We start from the raw sequence: 17,301 nt of genomic DNA on the forward strand, positions 1-17,301 counted from the left end.
GAGGCAGGGAAATATTTGGCCAGATGTTCACCACAAATATGTCTGGGCTCTAAAATCCCGCTTCGTTTATGGAGGAAAGATCCCTCTGAGGAACACTGGGCCTCCGTAATGCTGGACAGGGGAAATGCCCGTCCGCATTTCAGTAAGGTACTGAACTGACAAAAAACAGAGCAATCTTTCTGTGGTGAGCTGTTTTTCACAGAATCCCTGCCTCCCTGGGGAGGATGGCATGTCCCTGTCCATCGGCATCAGGCGCGGCCACATGACAAAGAAACGTGGCAGCAGTGGCAGATGCGGGTTCTGACGGAGACTTTGTGAGGCAGCACGTGCTCCGATGTACTACCTTTCCCTCTGCCACAAGATGGGTAACACCCCAGAGAAGCTGTTCCATGAGCCTGGACCCCAGAGTAAAACTGACGTGATGACCATGATGGGCACGTAGCATGAACCGGTCATCACGGTGCTGATGACTGAGATGTGGGGGGCATTGGTTATGTGGCATAACCTGCATATCGTGACTGACACTCCCTAGGACCTGGAACACAGACCCAGGGGACACCCCTACTCAGGGCCTTTACCTCCCCACGGCAGCCACAGCACACACCTTGGCATGGGTTACCACCTCTACCCAGGAGCCCTCTTGGATTGGTGTCCTGTAATGCACCTGGAGGGACTGAGCTGCCTGCAGACACGTCGGTGCGTCCTGAGCTGGAGTTGGTTCTGAGAGGCTTCCCAGGGAGACCACGCCCCACAGGGTAGAATGAGGAGCAGGACCTTGGGACTCTGTCTCCACCCTGTTGGCATGGTGCCTCCAGCAGGGGAGGTGCATGTGGCATATCTCAATCTCAGCTGTATCTCCAGGAGTGTTCCAAAAGCATCTCAAATCTGAGCATCATTATCCACAGCCTCTGCTTTGTCTAGGTGTCAATATTTTCTAGTTTTCAGGGAGAAAAGAAAACCAGGAGAATGCCAAACAAAATCACTATTTCAGGGTTCAAGCTTCAGGGCTGCACCTTATGCAACTGGCCCAGGAGGTGAATCCAGAAAAGAGTAATTCCAAACACAACGCTGAAATGTCTTTTCTGAATTTACACACACCTTACCAAACAAAACATGAAACACATAGTTGCCTGACTTCAGCAATTCTGAAGCTGGTGTTCACATTACAGTGGATTGTGGGTGCGGGGGATTGTTGACAATGGAAATCCGTCTACAGGGCTACACAGCCGGATGGCGGCAGTCTCTGCCGGCCGGCATGTTGGGACGGCTCCCCTTTGTAATTCTATGCTCAGAACCATGCTCAGATCGCTGCCAGGCTGGCTGCAGTGCCCCTCCCTTTCTTTCCTCCCCTCAGATGCCCAATCACCTGCAGCAAGAACCTTCCAGGTGGCTTCTGCTCCACCAACTTCTTGTTAAAACTGATTCTATGTTCTTCCTTCTCATCCCAACTTCCCAGACTAACGCAGTGTAAGAACTTGCTGACATGGAATTGGCAGGTGCCATCAGTGAAAGCCTGTTCTGAAGGACGAAGCCTGGCAGATCCTCCCTCCCACCCCTGCCCACTGTGCCACCAACTGGGGCAGCTGTGCGTGCCTCTAGGTCCCTGCCTGTGTCAGATATGGGCCAGACCCGTGCCCCCTGCTTGCTTTCTACTTTGGGCCATGGTTTCCTCAACCGTTAGCTGGGAGGAGCTCTCAGATGGCTGAAAACCGAGGGCAGGGACCTCAGGAGAGGGCCTGGCCCATGACACCTGTGTGTTCAACAGGGCCTGCCAGGGGCTCTCTTCCTGAGGATGAGCCACAGGCAGCTGCGTCCTCCCCTGTCGACGCATGCCCTTCAGCCCTCCAGCTGGAACGTGCGCAGCTCAGAAGCTAGAGTCCTGTTTTCAACATGATCCCTTTTCTGTTCCAGGAGGATCTCAGTCTCCATTTTAATCATGTTGTGAGGCACCTGCTTTCCTCTCTAGGGCTTGACATTAAACAATCACAAATAGAACCAATCCTATGTGAGAAAACAAATATATAAACATGACTTCTCAAATGTTTCTACAACCAATCCTCCCCAGATAGGACACTGAGTCAGCAGCAGGACAATGGAGGCGTCATGGCTGCCCAGCTGCTGGGCTCTTGCCCCCTCGGGCCCTCTTCCACGACTTGCCTCTGAACCAGGGCACAGGAGTGCTGAGCACCTTGGCTCCCAGGCACCCAGCAGGGCTTCAACACACCTGCTTGCTGTGTGGCTGCCAAACCTCCCCACCGTAAAGCCAGAACTGGTACACGAGACGGCACTTCACAGTTTACACCATGTTTGCATATGTGACTCCCATGATGGGCAGAGACACCCAGTCCTGAAAGTCTATGTTAATTATGCACTTTTGTCACTAGGCATTCCATCCTACCTATGGGGGCCTGATGTCAGAATCTGCCTAGAACCGAGGAGGTTTTTATCTTCCAGGGAATCTCGCTCAACCAGACACACTCAGAATCTTCCACTAGGTGTTCTTTGGAAAAGCTGCCTCTTCATCCTCTAACCACCAGTTGGAGCATCCAGGATTTCACCTGGAGGTGTGGGGATATCCTGGTGCCACCCTAGCTCCTCTGTCCCTGCTGGTCTCTATGCAACACTCAGGGGTCAGCAAACCATGACCCCAGTGGTCGGGGAAAAAAAACAAAAGAAGAATACTAATTCAGACACGTGGAAACTATATGACATTCACATGTCAGTGCCCATATTGGAAGTTTTATTGGAACACAGACACCCTCATTCCATGCATTGCCTATGGCTCCTTCTGTGCTACAAAGGCAGAGCTGAGAATGGTCCTTCAAAGCCTCTAGGCTTACTGTCTGGCCCTTCATAGAAAGTTTGCTGACCCCACCTTTAAGGAAGGAAGTCCTGCAAGGCAGCCAAGGGGCATGAGTGGGTGGATGAAGGGGCAGCCCCCACCCTCCTTCCCTGTCTGCTGCCCCATGAGTTGCAGGGACTCTGGCTCCAGAACAGCTACATCTCTCGATGAAGATGCTGGATGAGTGAGGGCTTGGTTGACACCACCATTTCTGATTCAACACCCAAGTTCCAACTAATTGTCAGTGATTTCGTTCAGGAACAGCTTTATTCCATGTGTGCTTTGAGAGCAGCAGTCAATGTGATTGACTGTGATTGAGGGTGGTACCCAGCGGCTCTGTCTCTAGGGGTGTTATTAATTTCTTCTCAACATCAAATGCATTAAAAAAGCAGTCATTTAAGGTCCTCATTATCCTTCTTTGCATTTAGTAGCCTAATATACAACGAGGACACTCCCAAACTAGGGAGCTGTGAAAGTCTCGAAATGCACCTTTCATGCCAGCATCTATTAGGTGACTACGGGTGCACACGGGAAGCTCAGGCACCGTCCCTGCCATGGGTCACATGTTCACTTGGTCATTACCAGGACAGAGGCAACCACAAACACAAGGTCCCAGAGCAAGGCCTGCCCTGGCTTGGGAAGCCCATCATGCCAGCAGCAACCAGGGAGTGACCCTGCTCTGCTGCTCACCTGCTAGTCCTGCAGTAATTGCACAAACAGACACGGTCCTGCCTTCAGCATAGAGAGGAAGAAAACCTACCAGAGCAGCAGAAAGAAGGGAGACGGGGCTGGCAGGATGAGAAACAGACCCCCGGAAGGGACGGAGGTGCCCCTGGGGACATGCCGGTAAAGAGGAGCTGTCGCTGGCCAGGTGGTGAGCTGCATCCTGGGGCCCAAGGCAAGAGCAGGTTCAGGGGGACACCACCTGTAAACATCGCCCGGGGTTCTACACTGACCGTGGCATAGGACAAAGTCCCCAAGACTTCTGCATATCTGGTTTCTTCGTTTGTAAAACAGGAAGAATACTATGAATCTACTTCAATCATTCCACAAAGGTAAGAACATATTTCATCTTAAAAGAACATTAAAGCTTTTTACTTTTTAATACAGAATGCAAACTGAGAATGAAATGTTGGTTCTTGAGACATTTTGACTGAATTTAGCCCTTTGAGGGTGCCTGATAAAGAGTGTGCAAGAGCGACAATTAACTCAATCAATGCGGATTGGCTCCCTCATGCTGAAATGTGACTTCAGCTGCAAGAAAGAGTTTTGTTCCGTCCAACTGTGGCAAGACCAGAAAAGATTATGCCAACCTGAAGATGTCCCTCAGTCCTAATTACTATACCAAACCTGACTTTCCCACATTGAGTCCTGCATCGAGCCCTTGATCCACAGCAGAGCTCGAGGGAGCTACGTACAACGCACATGTAGACAGGCCCGAACCCCTATTTGCAGTTCTTTAGGGGAGTGACTGATCATAACCATTCTTTCCCACCTAATTTACCCAGAAAACCCTTTGGCAAGAAACCAAAGCGCACTTGAAATGTGTCAGCCCAACCTGATGTGTGGCTCTTCATGTATAAAGAGAAAAACAGATTTCTTCCCTCCAAGTTTTGTGTTGGCCTTTTGTTTTCACATTACTGTTAAACTGCTTGAAAGAAACCACCTGCAAAACCACAGTAAGTTCCCTTTTGTCTGAGTCCAGCTGCTTTGCCAGCATCTGCCTGGCATCTGTCTTTAGGTAGCACACCTGGCCTGCCCGCACCTTTCTCACGCACATTTCCAACAGAGAACCAAGTACTCTTGAGGGAGGATTGAAACCAATTTGTCTGAGTTGTACATGTGATAGCAGACTCCACCTATATCACGAATTACATGTGTTTTTTATACTTTCCGGTTATATTCCAATACAAGTAAAGGAAGAGTAGGCACAAACGTGGTAGGTGGGAGTGTGACATTGTGTATTTGTACCAGTAGTTTAAAAATGCGACCCCAACATCTCCCCCAAAGCATCCTGTGAGCAGGGGCCCAGCCACAGCTGTGATGAAGGTTGGGAATCAGCCTGATTTGGGCTCTTCAAAACAGGAGCACAGGCATCCTAGAAAAGTCTCTCTCAGATGGTCAGTGTTTCTCAGCTTGATTATGACTTGAAGGTAGCTGGCACCCGGCTACCTAAAATCATTTCATTTTAACCATGAATGAGAAGGCTCTAATGTGGTGTTAATGGAAAACCACAGACATATTTTTAAGTTACAAATGATGCCTGTACTTTTCCTGAAGGACTTTGTGATGTAGACCATCTTTAGTCTGAGTGGGACAGGTGCTGACTGCTGACACCGGGCTGAGGTTGTTCGGGAATTGGTGCTGGGTCTGGGCTGAAGCACCTTTGCCTGTCCCAGAAGGAGAGTGGAACGAAGGCTTCAAGTTTGAAAGTTCTGGCTAGGAAGGCTTCATAGGGACATATGATGAGGCCATACTGATGTGCAGGAAGGAAAGGTAACTGGGAGTTTGGTTAAGTACAATTTAAGGATTTTTAGGGGAAAATGTGAATTCTGTATACATGATAAGAACAACAAACAAGTTTTTCTAATGAGAAACCTGTGATGGATGCACTTGGAGTACTAAATCACACTTCTCACTGTCTCCCTGACTCAGGAAGTCACCACTGAGCTGGCCCACAAAGCTCAGTGGCCCCAGGCAAAGTCATGTCTGGCAAGTATGGCTGTACATGACGTGAACAGGTCCCTGAGGTTTCCCACATGGGTGCCTGAGAGAGGGGTAGAGAAGGATACACTGGACAAGACAGTTGGGCATCTTGAGTCTAAGGATAAGGCTGGAGCCTGGAGCCCAAAACCACACTCAGAGTGGGCACAGCAGGTGGCTTACCAACGTCTGGAATCCCGAACAGAGGGAGCCCTTGGAGCATGAGCGATGAATGCAGGACAGAGGGAAGGAGGTGCTGGTGCACACTGGGAAACCACTGACCAGAGGCGTGACTCCCAGCGGTGGCCTGGCCCAGCACACAGGAGCCTGGACCTGGGAAGGCCACAATGAGTATGCAGGGACATGAGGACAGGGTGCATCCACACCAGCCGGTGGGGCGCCGGTTGGCTCCACACGGCAGTTCTGCTAGTGGCTTCTGTAGCCAGCACGTCTGCACAGTCTGGCTCAGAGGCACGCACAGCGGGACTGAGGGCACCCAGTCTATGATCAACCCCCACCCACAGTGGGGACCTACCCCCGTTGTTTAGAATGCTGTCGCCAGAAGGCAGGAGCACCCAAGTTAGGCTAGCAACCCTATCCGGCATTTCCCAGATTTTTCACCTATGGTCCTGGCATTACGTTTCTTTTCCCCTCAAAGCGATCCAATTTGGATAATAAGTGATGTGGCCATTGGTCCTGATCAATCAACCCCTTGTTTCTGCTGTCTCTTCCCTCCTTGTCTGTCCTCTTTCTCTCCCTCCCTTTTTTTTTTTTTTTTTTTTTTTTAGAGTTTATGCATTTATTTTGAGAGAGAGAGAGAGAGAGAGAAAGGTGCTCACAGAGGGTGTCTGGCTCACTCAGTGAAGCGTCCAACTCTTGGTTTCAGCTTAGGTCATGATCTCACGATTCATAAGTTTGAGCCTCAAGTTGGGCTCTGTGCTGCTGGTGCAGAGCCTGCTTGGGATTCTCTCTCTCTTCCTCTCTCTGCCCCTCCCCAATGCTCGCTCGTGCTCTCTTAAAAAAAAAAAAAAGGTGCTCACAGAGGCACCCACTGTCCTCTCCACACTGAACACCATAGTGCATTCATTGATTACCTACCATGTGCTAAACACGGTGAAGGATACAAAGATTTATGTCCTGGCTGACAGCCAGCAGGGGCTGTAAGACAAGAAAACTGTAATGTTAAGGGGGAAGCAAGCACTGTCTGCGTGCCTGATTTTACGCCCCACAATGGCAACATGATGGTTCTAGTGTCAGGCACTACCAAAATGTTTTACATGGATTAACCTCACATAGACCTTCTCCTATTGACTATTTTTCTCCAGTCAGTTACATTTTGAAGTCTTAAAAACTGGTTTCAAATTTCTGCAGATTTCCTACTCATTTCATATGTTTGCCTTTGACACAAACTTTTTTTCTTAAAAAGATCATTTCTCATTTCAAAACTTACTTTCTTAAGATATATCTCGTACAATATAATGACATTTAAAAGCATAGTTATAGGGGCACCTGAATGGCTCGGTTGAGTGTCCATCTTTGGTTTAGGTCATGATCTCGCAGTTCGTGAGTTAAAGCCTCACATTGGGCTTTCTGTCAGCACAGAACCTGCTTTGGATTCTCTGTCCCCCTCTCTCACTGCCCCTTCCTGGCTCACAGCGCATGAGCACTTTCTCTCAAAAATAAATAAACATTAAAAAAAAAGGAATATAAAAGCAGAGTTATAAAACTCATTCCAAATCTTACAACAAACCAACAAGCAAATAAACAAACCAGGAAACCAAATTTAGCAGCATTACTAAAAGTATTATTCACCATGACCAAGTGGAATTCATCCCAGGAATGCGAGTGTGGTTCAATAATCAATATAAAATATCACATCAATAAAACCAAGGAAAAAGTCTATGATCATCTTAAATGATACAGAAAAAGCAGTTTACAACATCCAACACCCTTTCATATCAAAATTTCCAGAAAACTAGGAGTAGAAAGGACCTTTCTCAACATGATAAAAGGCACTTATAAAAATCCACAGCTAACTTCAATGGTGAAATACTGAAAGCTTTTCCCTTAAGATCAAAATCAAGCCAAGGATGCCCACTTTCCCTGTTGGTATGTAACACTGTTCTGGAAGTTCTAGCCTGAGCACTTAGGCAAGAAAAAGAAATTAAAGGCATACAAATTAGAAATAAAGAAGTAGAATGATCTCTGTTTATAGATGACACAATCCTATATATAGCACATCCCAAAGAATCCACAAAAAACCTACCTAGAACTGATAAATGGGTTCAGCAAAGTTGCAGTGTACAAGACCGACATGCAAAAATCAGTTGTGTTTCTATACATTAGCAATGAACAATCCAAAAATGAAACTAAGAAAATAATTCCAGTATATAATAGCATCCAAAAGGAATAAAATGCCTAAGATACTTTTTTTTTCATTTTATTATTTTTTATTTTTTGCATCATTGATAAGTATGCTCTTTAATCCCTATTCCCTACTTTCACTCCATCCACTTCCCGTCCGGTAACCATTAGTTTGTTCTCTATAGTTAAGAGTCTGTTTCTTGGTTTCTCTCTTTCTCTTTTTTCCCTTTGCTCATTTGTTTTGTTTCTTAAATTCCACATGAGTGAGATCATATGGTATTTGTCTTTCTCCGACTTATTTTGCTTAGCATTATTCTCCTCACTCCATGCCATTGCAAATGGCAAAATTTCATAATTTTTTTATGGCTGACTAATATTCCATTGTATATATATACTGCATCTTCTTTATCCATTCATCAATTGATGGACACTTGGGCTGCTTCCATAGTTTGGCTATTGTAGACAATGCTGCACATATCCTTTGAACTAATGTTTCCATTTCTGGGGGGTAAACAGCTAGTAGTGCAACTGCTGGGTCATAGGGTAGTTCCATTTTTAATTTTTTGAGGAAGCTCATACTGTTTCCAGTGGCTTGCACCAGTTTGCATTCCCACCAACAGTGCAAGAGGGTTCCCTTTTTGTCCACATCCTCACCCACACTTGTTTTCTGTGTTGTTGGCTTGAGCCATTGACACGTGTAGGTGATATCTCACTGTGGTTTTGATCTACGTTTCCCTAAGTGATGTTGAACATCAGTGTGTTGGCCATCTGCTGCTTCATTGTTAGTGTACAGAAGTGCAACAGATTTCTGTACATTGATTTTGTATCCTGTGACCTTACTGAATTCATTTATCAGTTCTAGTAGTTTTTTGGTGGGGTCTTCAGGGTTTCTGTACATAGCATAGCAGTTCTTCTGCAAATAATGAGAACTTTACATCTTCCTTATCACTTTGGATGCCTTTTATTTCTTTTTTTTTTAAATTTTTTTTTAACGTTTATTTATTTTTGAGACAGAGAGAGACAGAGCATGAACAGGGGAGGGGCAGAGAGAGAGGGAGACACAGAATCCGAAACAGGCTCCAGGCTCTGAGCGGTCAGCACAGAGCCTGACGCGGGGCTCGAACTCACTGACCGTGAGATCATGACCTGAGCTGAAGTCGGACGCTCAACCGACCGAGCCACCCAGGCGCCCCACCTTTTATTTCTTTATGTTGTCTGATAGTTGTGGCTAGGACTTCCAGTGCTGTGCTGAATAACAGTGGTGAGTGTTGCCTAAGACATATTTAACCAGGGAGATGAAAGACTTGAACACTGGAAGCTACAAAACAGTGTTGGGAGGAATTAAAGAAATGGGAAAACATCCCAGGTTTATGGATTGGAAGACTTGATACTGGTAAAATGTTAATACTATTCAAATCAGTCTACAAACTCAATGCAATCTCTCTCAAAATTGCAATGACCTTTTCTCCCAGAAATGGAAAAGATAATCCTCAAATTCATATGGAATTTCACTGGGCCCTGAACAGCCAAAGCAATCCTGAACAAAGTTGGAGGACTCACACTTCCCAATTTCAAAACCCACTACAAAGCTACAGTTATCAAAACGGTGTGATTCTGGCATAAAGACAGACACACAGAACAACAGAAAAGGACTGAAGATCCAGAAATAAACCTGAACAATTACGGCCAGTTGACTTCCAACCTAGGTTTCAAGACTATTTAAGAAGGAGAAAATAATTTCTTCAACAAATGGTGCTGGAAAAAGTGGATGTCCCCATTCAAAAGAATGAAGTTGGACCCTTACCTCACACCAAATACAAAAATTAACTAAAATGGATCTATGACCTGAATATAAGCACTAAAATCAGAAAACTGCTAAAACATAGACGTAAATCTTCATGATCTTGCAGATGGCAATGATTTCTTAGATATGACACTAAAAGCACAAGCAACAACAGAAAAAAATATATAAACTGGACCTCATTAAAAATAAAAACTTTGGGGTACCTGAGTGGCTCAGTCGGTTAAGTCTCTGACTTCTGCTCAGGTCATCATCTCAAGGTTCATGGGTTTGAGCCCCACAATGGACTTTGTGCTGACAGCTCAGAGCCTGGAGTCTGCTTCAGACTCAGTGTCTCCTTCTCTCCCTCTGCCCCTCCCCTGCTCATTCTCTCTCTATCTCTCTTTCTCAAATAAGTAAACATCAAAAAATTAAAAAACAAAACTTTGTGCATCAAAGGACACTATCAAGAAAGTAAAGGGACAACCAACAGATAGAACAAAATATTTGCAAACCATACATCTGATAAGAGTCTAATATCCAGAATATATAAAGAACTCTTAGAACACAATAACAAAAAGATAAAGAACCCAACTTAAAAATGGGCAAAGGACTTGAATAGACTTTTTTTTTCAACAAGCATGTAAAAAGTTCTCAACATCAGTAGTCATTAGGGCAATGCAAACCAAAACTACAATGAAATATCACTTCACAGTCATTAGGATGACTATAATAATTAAAAAAAAAAGAAAGTAACAACTGTTGGTAAGGCTGTGGAGAAATTGGAACTCTCATACATTACTGGTGGATATGTAAAATGGTTCAGCTACTGTTGAAAACTGTTCAGTGGTTCATCAAAAAGTTAAACACAGAATTACCATATGACCCTGAAATATACTCAAAGAAATGAAAATATCTTACACACAAAAACTTGTAAACACATGTTCATAGCAGCACTATTTGCAAAAGCCAAAGGGTGGAAACAGTATAAATGTCTATCAACAGATGAATGAATAAGAAAATTGTGGTATATCCATGCAGCAGAATATTATTCAGTCTTAAAAAGGAAGCAAATTTTGACATATGCTACAATATGGATAAAATCTTGAGGATTTTATACTAAGTTAAATAAGCCAATCACAAAAAGACAAATACTATATAAGGTCCTTAGAGTAGTTACAACCATGAGGACAGAATGTAAAACGTCAGCAGGCAGGGGCTGGGGGTGGTGGCAGAACAGGAGCCACTGTTTAACAGTGACAGAGTTTCAGATTCACAGGATGGAGGGGTTGTGAGGACTAACAGTCAGTACATATAAATTGTATGTTATATGTATTTGAGAATAAAAAAGACACATACTATATGATTCCACTTATACAAAATATTCAGAGTAGACAAGTCCACAGAGAGAGAAATCAGACTTGTGGTTCCAGAGGATGGGAGAGGCTGGAACAGGGAGAAACTGTTACATGGGTGTGAGGTTTTACTTGGGGTATGGAGATGTTCTGGAACTAGGCAGAGGTAGTGGAATGCACAGCACTGGGAACGTACTAAATACCACTGAATTGTTTGCTCTGAAACAGTTTATTTTATGTGAATTTCACCTCAAAATAGTATTTAAAAAAATTAGTTCCAGAACTTTTCAGAAACTGTGCTAGTATCTGTTGTCATTTGTTGCTGTTGTTGCCCTACCCCACCAACTCTCCCATGTGCTTTCCTACTTAAATGTTGTACTTTAGGGAGAGATTACATTCTGCCTGCATCATTGGTCACCGAGATCCTCTGGGTTGTGGTCTCAGAAGGTCGGAGTCTCTGGACATGCAAATGTGTTCTCAGTTTGAGAACTAAATGCTCACTCTGTTACCCAGTGTGGTGTGCTAGGCTGAATAAATCCCAGTTACGTTTTCTTTAGTCTTTCTGAATAAGCCATAGGGAGGGCTCCAGGACCCTTGATTTCAAGTGGAGTTCATGGCCTATTGATTTGTCACTTCCACAAGACGTTTCTTTAAAAAATAGACAATTATATTATTAAAATAATTATAATTGTAATTCCTCTTCTCGGTGATATCTTTGAGTGTCAACATACCTTGAAGATAACTTCATTGGATATTTTTCCTTAAGGGACTTCAAAGATAAAAGACAAAAAAAACTTTTTTTCATCTCTTATTTTTAGGAAAATCTCTCTCCCTTTCTATCATAGGATCCCAGAATAATAGCCAACATTTATCGAGCACTTACTATATACCAGACACTGTTTTAAGCACATTATGCTACTACTGTCATCCCTGTCCTAAAGGTGGTAGGATGGAGGGGCCTGCCTGCCTGCCTGCTCACTCAGTGGGGAAACCAGGACTGGAACTTGGCTGAACAGAATGCATCCCCAGTCACCGAGCCCTCTGCCATGGTGGCACACTGCCCTATGTCCCATCCTGGCAGGAAACAGAGCCGGAGAGATCCCAGAGTCATTCTGCCCTCTTCACTCTCCAGGTAAGAACACCGGCCTGCGGCTAATTCTGGGTCAAAGCTGTCTACCAAACCGTGGTTCCTCTACTTGACAATGAAGGGGCGGGTCACCCTTCTCCTGGCTGTCCCTTCTGTTCATTTAAAGTTAACTCAGGCATTTCTTCTCTTCTGCTCCGTGCACCACTGTCCCCACCCCAAAACACACATGCAGAACACATTCATTACCTCGAATGGGGTCTTGTCAAGCCTTCCCTATAACTGTCTCGGACCTGCTTTGACCATTTGACACTTAGACAAGGTCTCCCAGACTCAACTGTAACCCAGCTGCTCCCTCTGAGGTGGTTGTTTTCATTCTCAAAAGTCCCAGGAAGTGATGTTAGCTTAGGTCAGGGGCGAAGCAGTAGACAGGAATCCCACAGGGTAGGCTCTGTATCTGTGTGGCCCACAGGAGGTTGGGGCTGGGCAGGGGAATCAAAATGGGCTTCAAAAGAGGGGGTGGGTAAGCACCACGTGCCAAATATTTGTAGAGCACCGACTTCAAGCCATGCACTATTATAAGCACCAGAGAAGCAAGTGAAATGAAGCAAAGTCGGTACTGCCTGGGGAGACAGGCGGTCAACAAAGGTGAGGCACAAGGTGAGGTTAGTTCAGACCCTCCCACGGAGGCCCTAGTATGGTGAAGCCAAGCAGGAAAGGTGCTGGGGGTGTGTGGCTGTGGAAGGGGTGCAGGCAGGATGACCAGGGGAGCTTTCTGAGGGTGACACCTACTGAGGCTGGGGGTCTCTGGGTCCAGGACTACAGGCAGGTAACATTTCTGTGGGGCAGGTGCACATACCTGCCACCTCGCTGACTTGAACAACTCGAGTGCCGAATTTCAAATTAATTTATGTCCCAAACTGTTGTAGGCCTTAGATTTCATCCCTTTCTCGGGTTTAGAAACATCAGATGTTTTAAAGTCACGTAGAAGAAATTTACTGCAAAGTATCTTTTTTCTTGTTGTTTTTGTTTGGTTTTGGGGTTTGCTTGTTTTTGTGTTTTAAGTAGGCTTCACGCCCAGCATGGAGCCCAACACAGGGCTTGAACTCACAACCCTGAGCTGAGATCAAGAGTCAGACGCTCAACTAACTGAGCCACAATTTGATTTTATCAATTTTGGGGAAAATTCTGTAAGGTCAGATACTTGTCTAACAGTATCTGAAAGCTCTTCGAGAATTTGGGCCCAGGTGTGAACCGAGGCACCTAGAAACACCTGAAAAGGTATCCCAGCTCTAAGGACAGAAGAAGCCTTCAACTTAGGAACATTCAGCTGAATGATGAGCTGGGTTACCTTTCAAGAAGCATCTACATATCCATTTTTAAAGTAAACCGATATGGTGCTCTGAGGTAGGCAGGCTGTGATTATTCCTTTCAATGAACAGACTGAAGCTCAGAGAGGCCGAGCTACAAGGCCAAAGGGCAACAGCTAATAGAGGGCGGATGTGGGTGCACATCAAACCTCCAAGGTCCCAGGACTGCTCTCCAGGCACCAGGCCAGGGTCCAGAGTCTCTTTCCCACCCCATAGGCACCTGCCCTCCCTGGCCCCTTGTAGGGTAGATGGGTATTATGGATGCCTTCTGCTCAGGGGACCCCAGGTTCTCAAGGTGCCCCAGGATCAACACATGCAGGCCAGGATTTGCCGCCTCTCAGCCCACCCCTCTGTACCCCCACCTCCTTCTCTTCATTCCCTGCCTCACTAGGTACACACCGACTGAGTGGCAGGCCCTGCCAGGGGTGCAGGGATACAGGAAAAGGAGCCCAGAGCTGACAAGGCAGGAGGGTGAATCCTGAGCAGGGGTGCACTGCTTCAGGGCACAGCTGTGTGGAGAGGAAACCCGCGCTGCTTCAGGGCTGCTTCTCGGTGTAGAATGGGTGACTAGCAGGTTCTGAGTGATTTTTATTTTTGTTCAAACACAGAGAGAACGCACATTAGCTCTGTTTGGAAGGAGGGAAGGAGGGAGGGAGGGAGGGAGGGGGGGAGGCAGGCGGTGGCGTGTGAACGGGGCTTGAATTATTCTCACAAAAAAACGCTGAGATCTGGGAATCTGGGGTTTCCTGTGTTTGGCTGGATGATACAACCAGTGAGCGCACATCTCAGAGAGCCTGGGGGCAAACTCAGGGCCGACTTTATTTCCTTAGCCTGGCATTTTTGGGATGCTTTACAAGTAAGAAAGTACTCATGGGAGACCACCAAAGGATGACACAGACACAAGGGTCCACGTGTCACAGAGGCCACTTCAGACAAGGCCCGCACGAATGGGATGAAACGATGAGGCCTGCCCTGGGTGCCACAGGTTAGCCGTCCTCTCGAGGCCCACCTGGACCATCCACTTGTCCCCCAAAGCACAGTGAGATCAAGACGTGGGGTCGCATCAGGGTCAGGAGTGGGTTTATTACCTCAGTGTCGGATGTCCAGCACACAACACGGACACGGGTCCCTCAGGAAGGGAAATGTGTTGCTGGTAACTGTCTCAGAATTTGAGTGTATTTCTACTGAGAGCAAAAGGGACATCTGAAGTTCCTCCCAACCCAGAGATGCCGTGAATCTGAAGCAGGTTCGGGGAGACGGAAAGCAGAATCTCACTTTGTCCACTTTGAAATCCCTCCGTGAAGCTGAGAAGCCCCCCCACCCCCAGCGCCCACAGCCGCCTAAAGCTCAGCCAGTTTAACACAGCAGATTCGTAAGCTATTAATTATGCACAGTTTCAACTGCATTTAACTTAATTTTTTAATTATATGTTTTAATTCTTAATTAGACACCTTAAAGTATCAACTAAACTTTTTAAGTCGAACTGCTGTGGGTAACAGGAGTAGAGTGTAATTATTACACCAAACACTCTGTAATCCAGCTTCACAGGAAAAAGGGGAGACAAACCCAGCACACTTTCTGCATTTCGCACGAAGAAATACAAAGCCGTGTGTCTCACGCTTTTCCAAACCTGAAAGGCCCCTCTTGTTTTCCTCGACTACGTTCGTTACTGAAATCGACGGAGTTCCAACCGACAAATCAATCGGTATTTTCTTTAAGCACAACTTCTTTGTCTTTGAGCGCCCTAGTTGGCCGGTTCGCCCTCCGTGCCCAGCTAATAAATAACGAGACTACAGCAACCACTGCACAGGTGCTTTTAGGGCCCCCCCCCCCCCCCCCAGCACTCCCTTCAGAGCCTAGCCCTGCAGACCTGTCTCGAAAACCACACTTTTCTCAGAAATATTCATGAGGTTAAGGCGAAAGTTTGCTAAACTGATCTTCAAGTGACCGAAGAGTCAAAGCTTCCTCCCCCCCCCCCCCCGGCAGCGGCGGCCCTCAGACCCCCTTCCCTGCCACCCACCGGCCGGACCCTACCTTGGTGCCGGAGCCTTTGTCGGCCGCGCTGAGAGCCATGGTGGCGCCGCCTTTGTCCCGACCTCGGAGGAAAACGTTCCCATAAAGGCCACTGTCCGGCGCGCGACTCTCCCAGCGCCCCGCCCGCCACGCCGGAGCCGGAGGCGCGAGTCGGGCGGACCCCCCCCCCTGCAGAGCCCCTCCCCGCGAGGCGGACCCCCTCCCCCTGCAGAGCCCCTCCCCGCGGGGCGGACCCCCTCCACCTGCGGAGCCCCTCCCCCTGCAGACACCCTCCGTACGAGGCGGACCCCCTCAGCCGGCAGACCCCCTCCCTGTGGGGCGGGCCCCCTCCCGGCAGACCCCCTCCCTGCGGGGCGGGCCCCCTCCCCTGGCCGACCCTCTCCACTCCGAGGGTGGCAGAGGGGCCGGGAGGCCTGCGGGGCTGGGGAGCCGCTCTCACCTCCCGCAGGCGGACCCAAGGCCCAAGTGCCCTCACCTGGGCGGCAGTGGGGGCGGGGGCGCGGGGCTCCTCCCTCCGAAGCGGGTGGGAGTGGGGGTGGCGGGGCGTTTGCTTTTACTTTTGTTCTCACAAAGCCTCGGGACCTGGAATAGTGTTCTCAGACCAGTGGCTGCATCGGATTTCCCCCAGTGTAGACAGACTCGTACGTGATTTCCACTGGCATAGATGGACTAGCCTTCTCTTCCCGTCCAAGTGAACACATTGGCTGAGGGGATGCTCTCCCGGGGGAGCCGCACTGGCGTTGGGGGTGGGGGGTTGTCTCACACAAGAACCAGTCAGGTCTCTAACCCTGCATTGTGCCTTCACTGGAAACATGGGCACTGGTTCATCCCACCCAATGCGGGACAAATGTGCTCATTTAGGGATAAAGTTCAGTTGTTCAGAGAAATGAGCAGCTTTGGAGGGAAAGACTCCTGGCCACAGGTTCCAGAATAAAGAAAGGTAACGAGGGCAGGGATGAGTTGCCCTCCCTCACCCATCACACTGGCCTTTTTGAATTCTTCTGATTGTCCCCTGCCTCAATCATCTTCTCTACCTCCTGGAACCTCCAGCCCTGTCTCAGTACTTGGGGACCTTTATTCCTAAAGCCCCCTAACCATCCCTGCCTCATCCTCCTCTCCCCTGCTCTCCTTGTGGGAGTCCTGCCCATGATGCTTCAGGAATAGGAGCCATGCTTTATTATTATTATTATTATTATTATTATTATTATTATTATTTTAAACATTTATTCATTTATGAGAGACAGCACAAGCAGGGGAGGGGCAGAGAGAGAGAGAGAGAGAGAGAGAGAGAGAGAGAGACATAGAATCCGAAGTAGGCTCCAGGCTCTGAGCTGTCAGCACAGAGCCCAATGCCGGGCTCCAACTCACGAGCTGTGAGATCATGACCTGAGCCTAAGTCAGAGGCCCAACCAGCTGAGCCACCCAGGCGCCCCCTAGGGACCATGCTTTATATAACCTGTGTGGTCCCAAAGCACCTGCCAGGACAGAGCTCGGGAGTGTTGACATGCCTCCAGAGCAGGCGACTTTGTCCCTGGTGAGCTCCTTCAGGATCCAGAAGCTGGCCTTAGGGGAGGTTGACGGTGCCCGGGATGCCTGGTCAGGGTGCAGCCCCAGAATCTCACTTTTACTGGAGGTTTTGGAGCCTGTGAAGCTCACTCTTCCACATCTGTTGTGCAAAAGGAAAGCAGAGCCCGCACAGGAACAGCCACAGTTTTTAAGAATCTGTTTCCTTCTTTGTTGTGTATCCATAGAGCCAGTAGTGTTTTCTA

At 47.5% G+C, this 17,301-nt stretch overlaps 1 protein-coding gene across 1 annotated transcript in view; it reads right to left on the minus strand.

Moving 5' to 3' along the window:
* Positions 1-15,976, minus strand: part of PLEKHG4B (pleckstrin homology and RhoGEF domain containing G4B) — an 86,764-nt gene extending 70,788 nt beyond the window's left edge. Inside the window, exons 1-2 of the mRNA XM_042954130.1 lie at positions 15,972-15,976; positions 15,533-15,594 (exon numbers count right to left, since the gene is read on the minus strand). Coding sequence (XP_042810064.1) covers positions 15,533-15,571 — 39 coding nt within the window. The 5' untranslated portion in view covers positions 15,572-15,594; positions 15,972-15,976. The remainder of the gene's footprint in view (positions 1-15,532; positions 15,595-15,971) is intronic.
* Positions 15,977-17,301: the final 1,325 nt, after the last annotated feature.

Source organism: Panthera leo, chromosome A1 (assembly GCF_018350215.1).
Source record: "Panthera leo isolate Ple1 chromosome A1, P.leo_Ple1_pat1.1, whole genome shotgun sequence".
NCBI lineage: Eukaryota > Metazoa > Chordata > Mammalia > Carnivora > Felidae > Panthera > Panthera leo.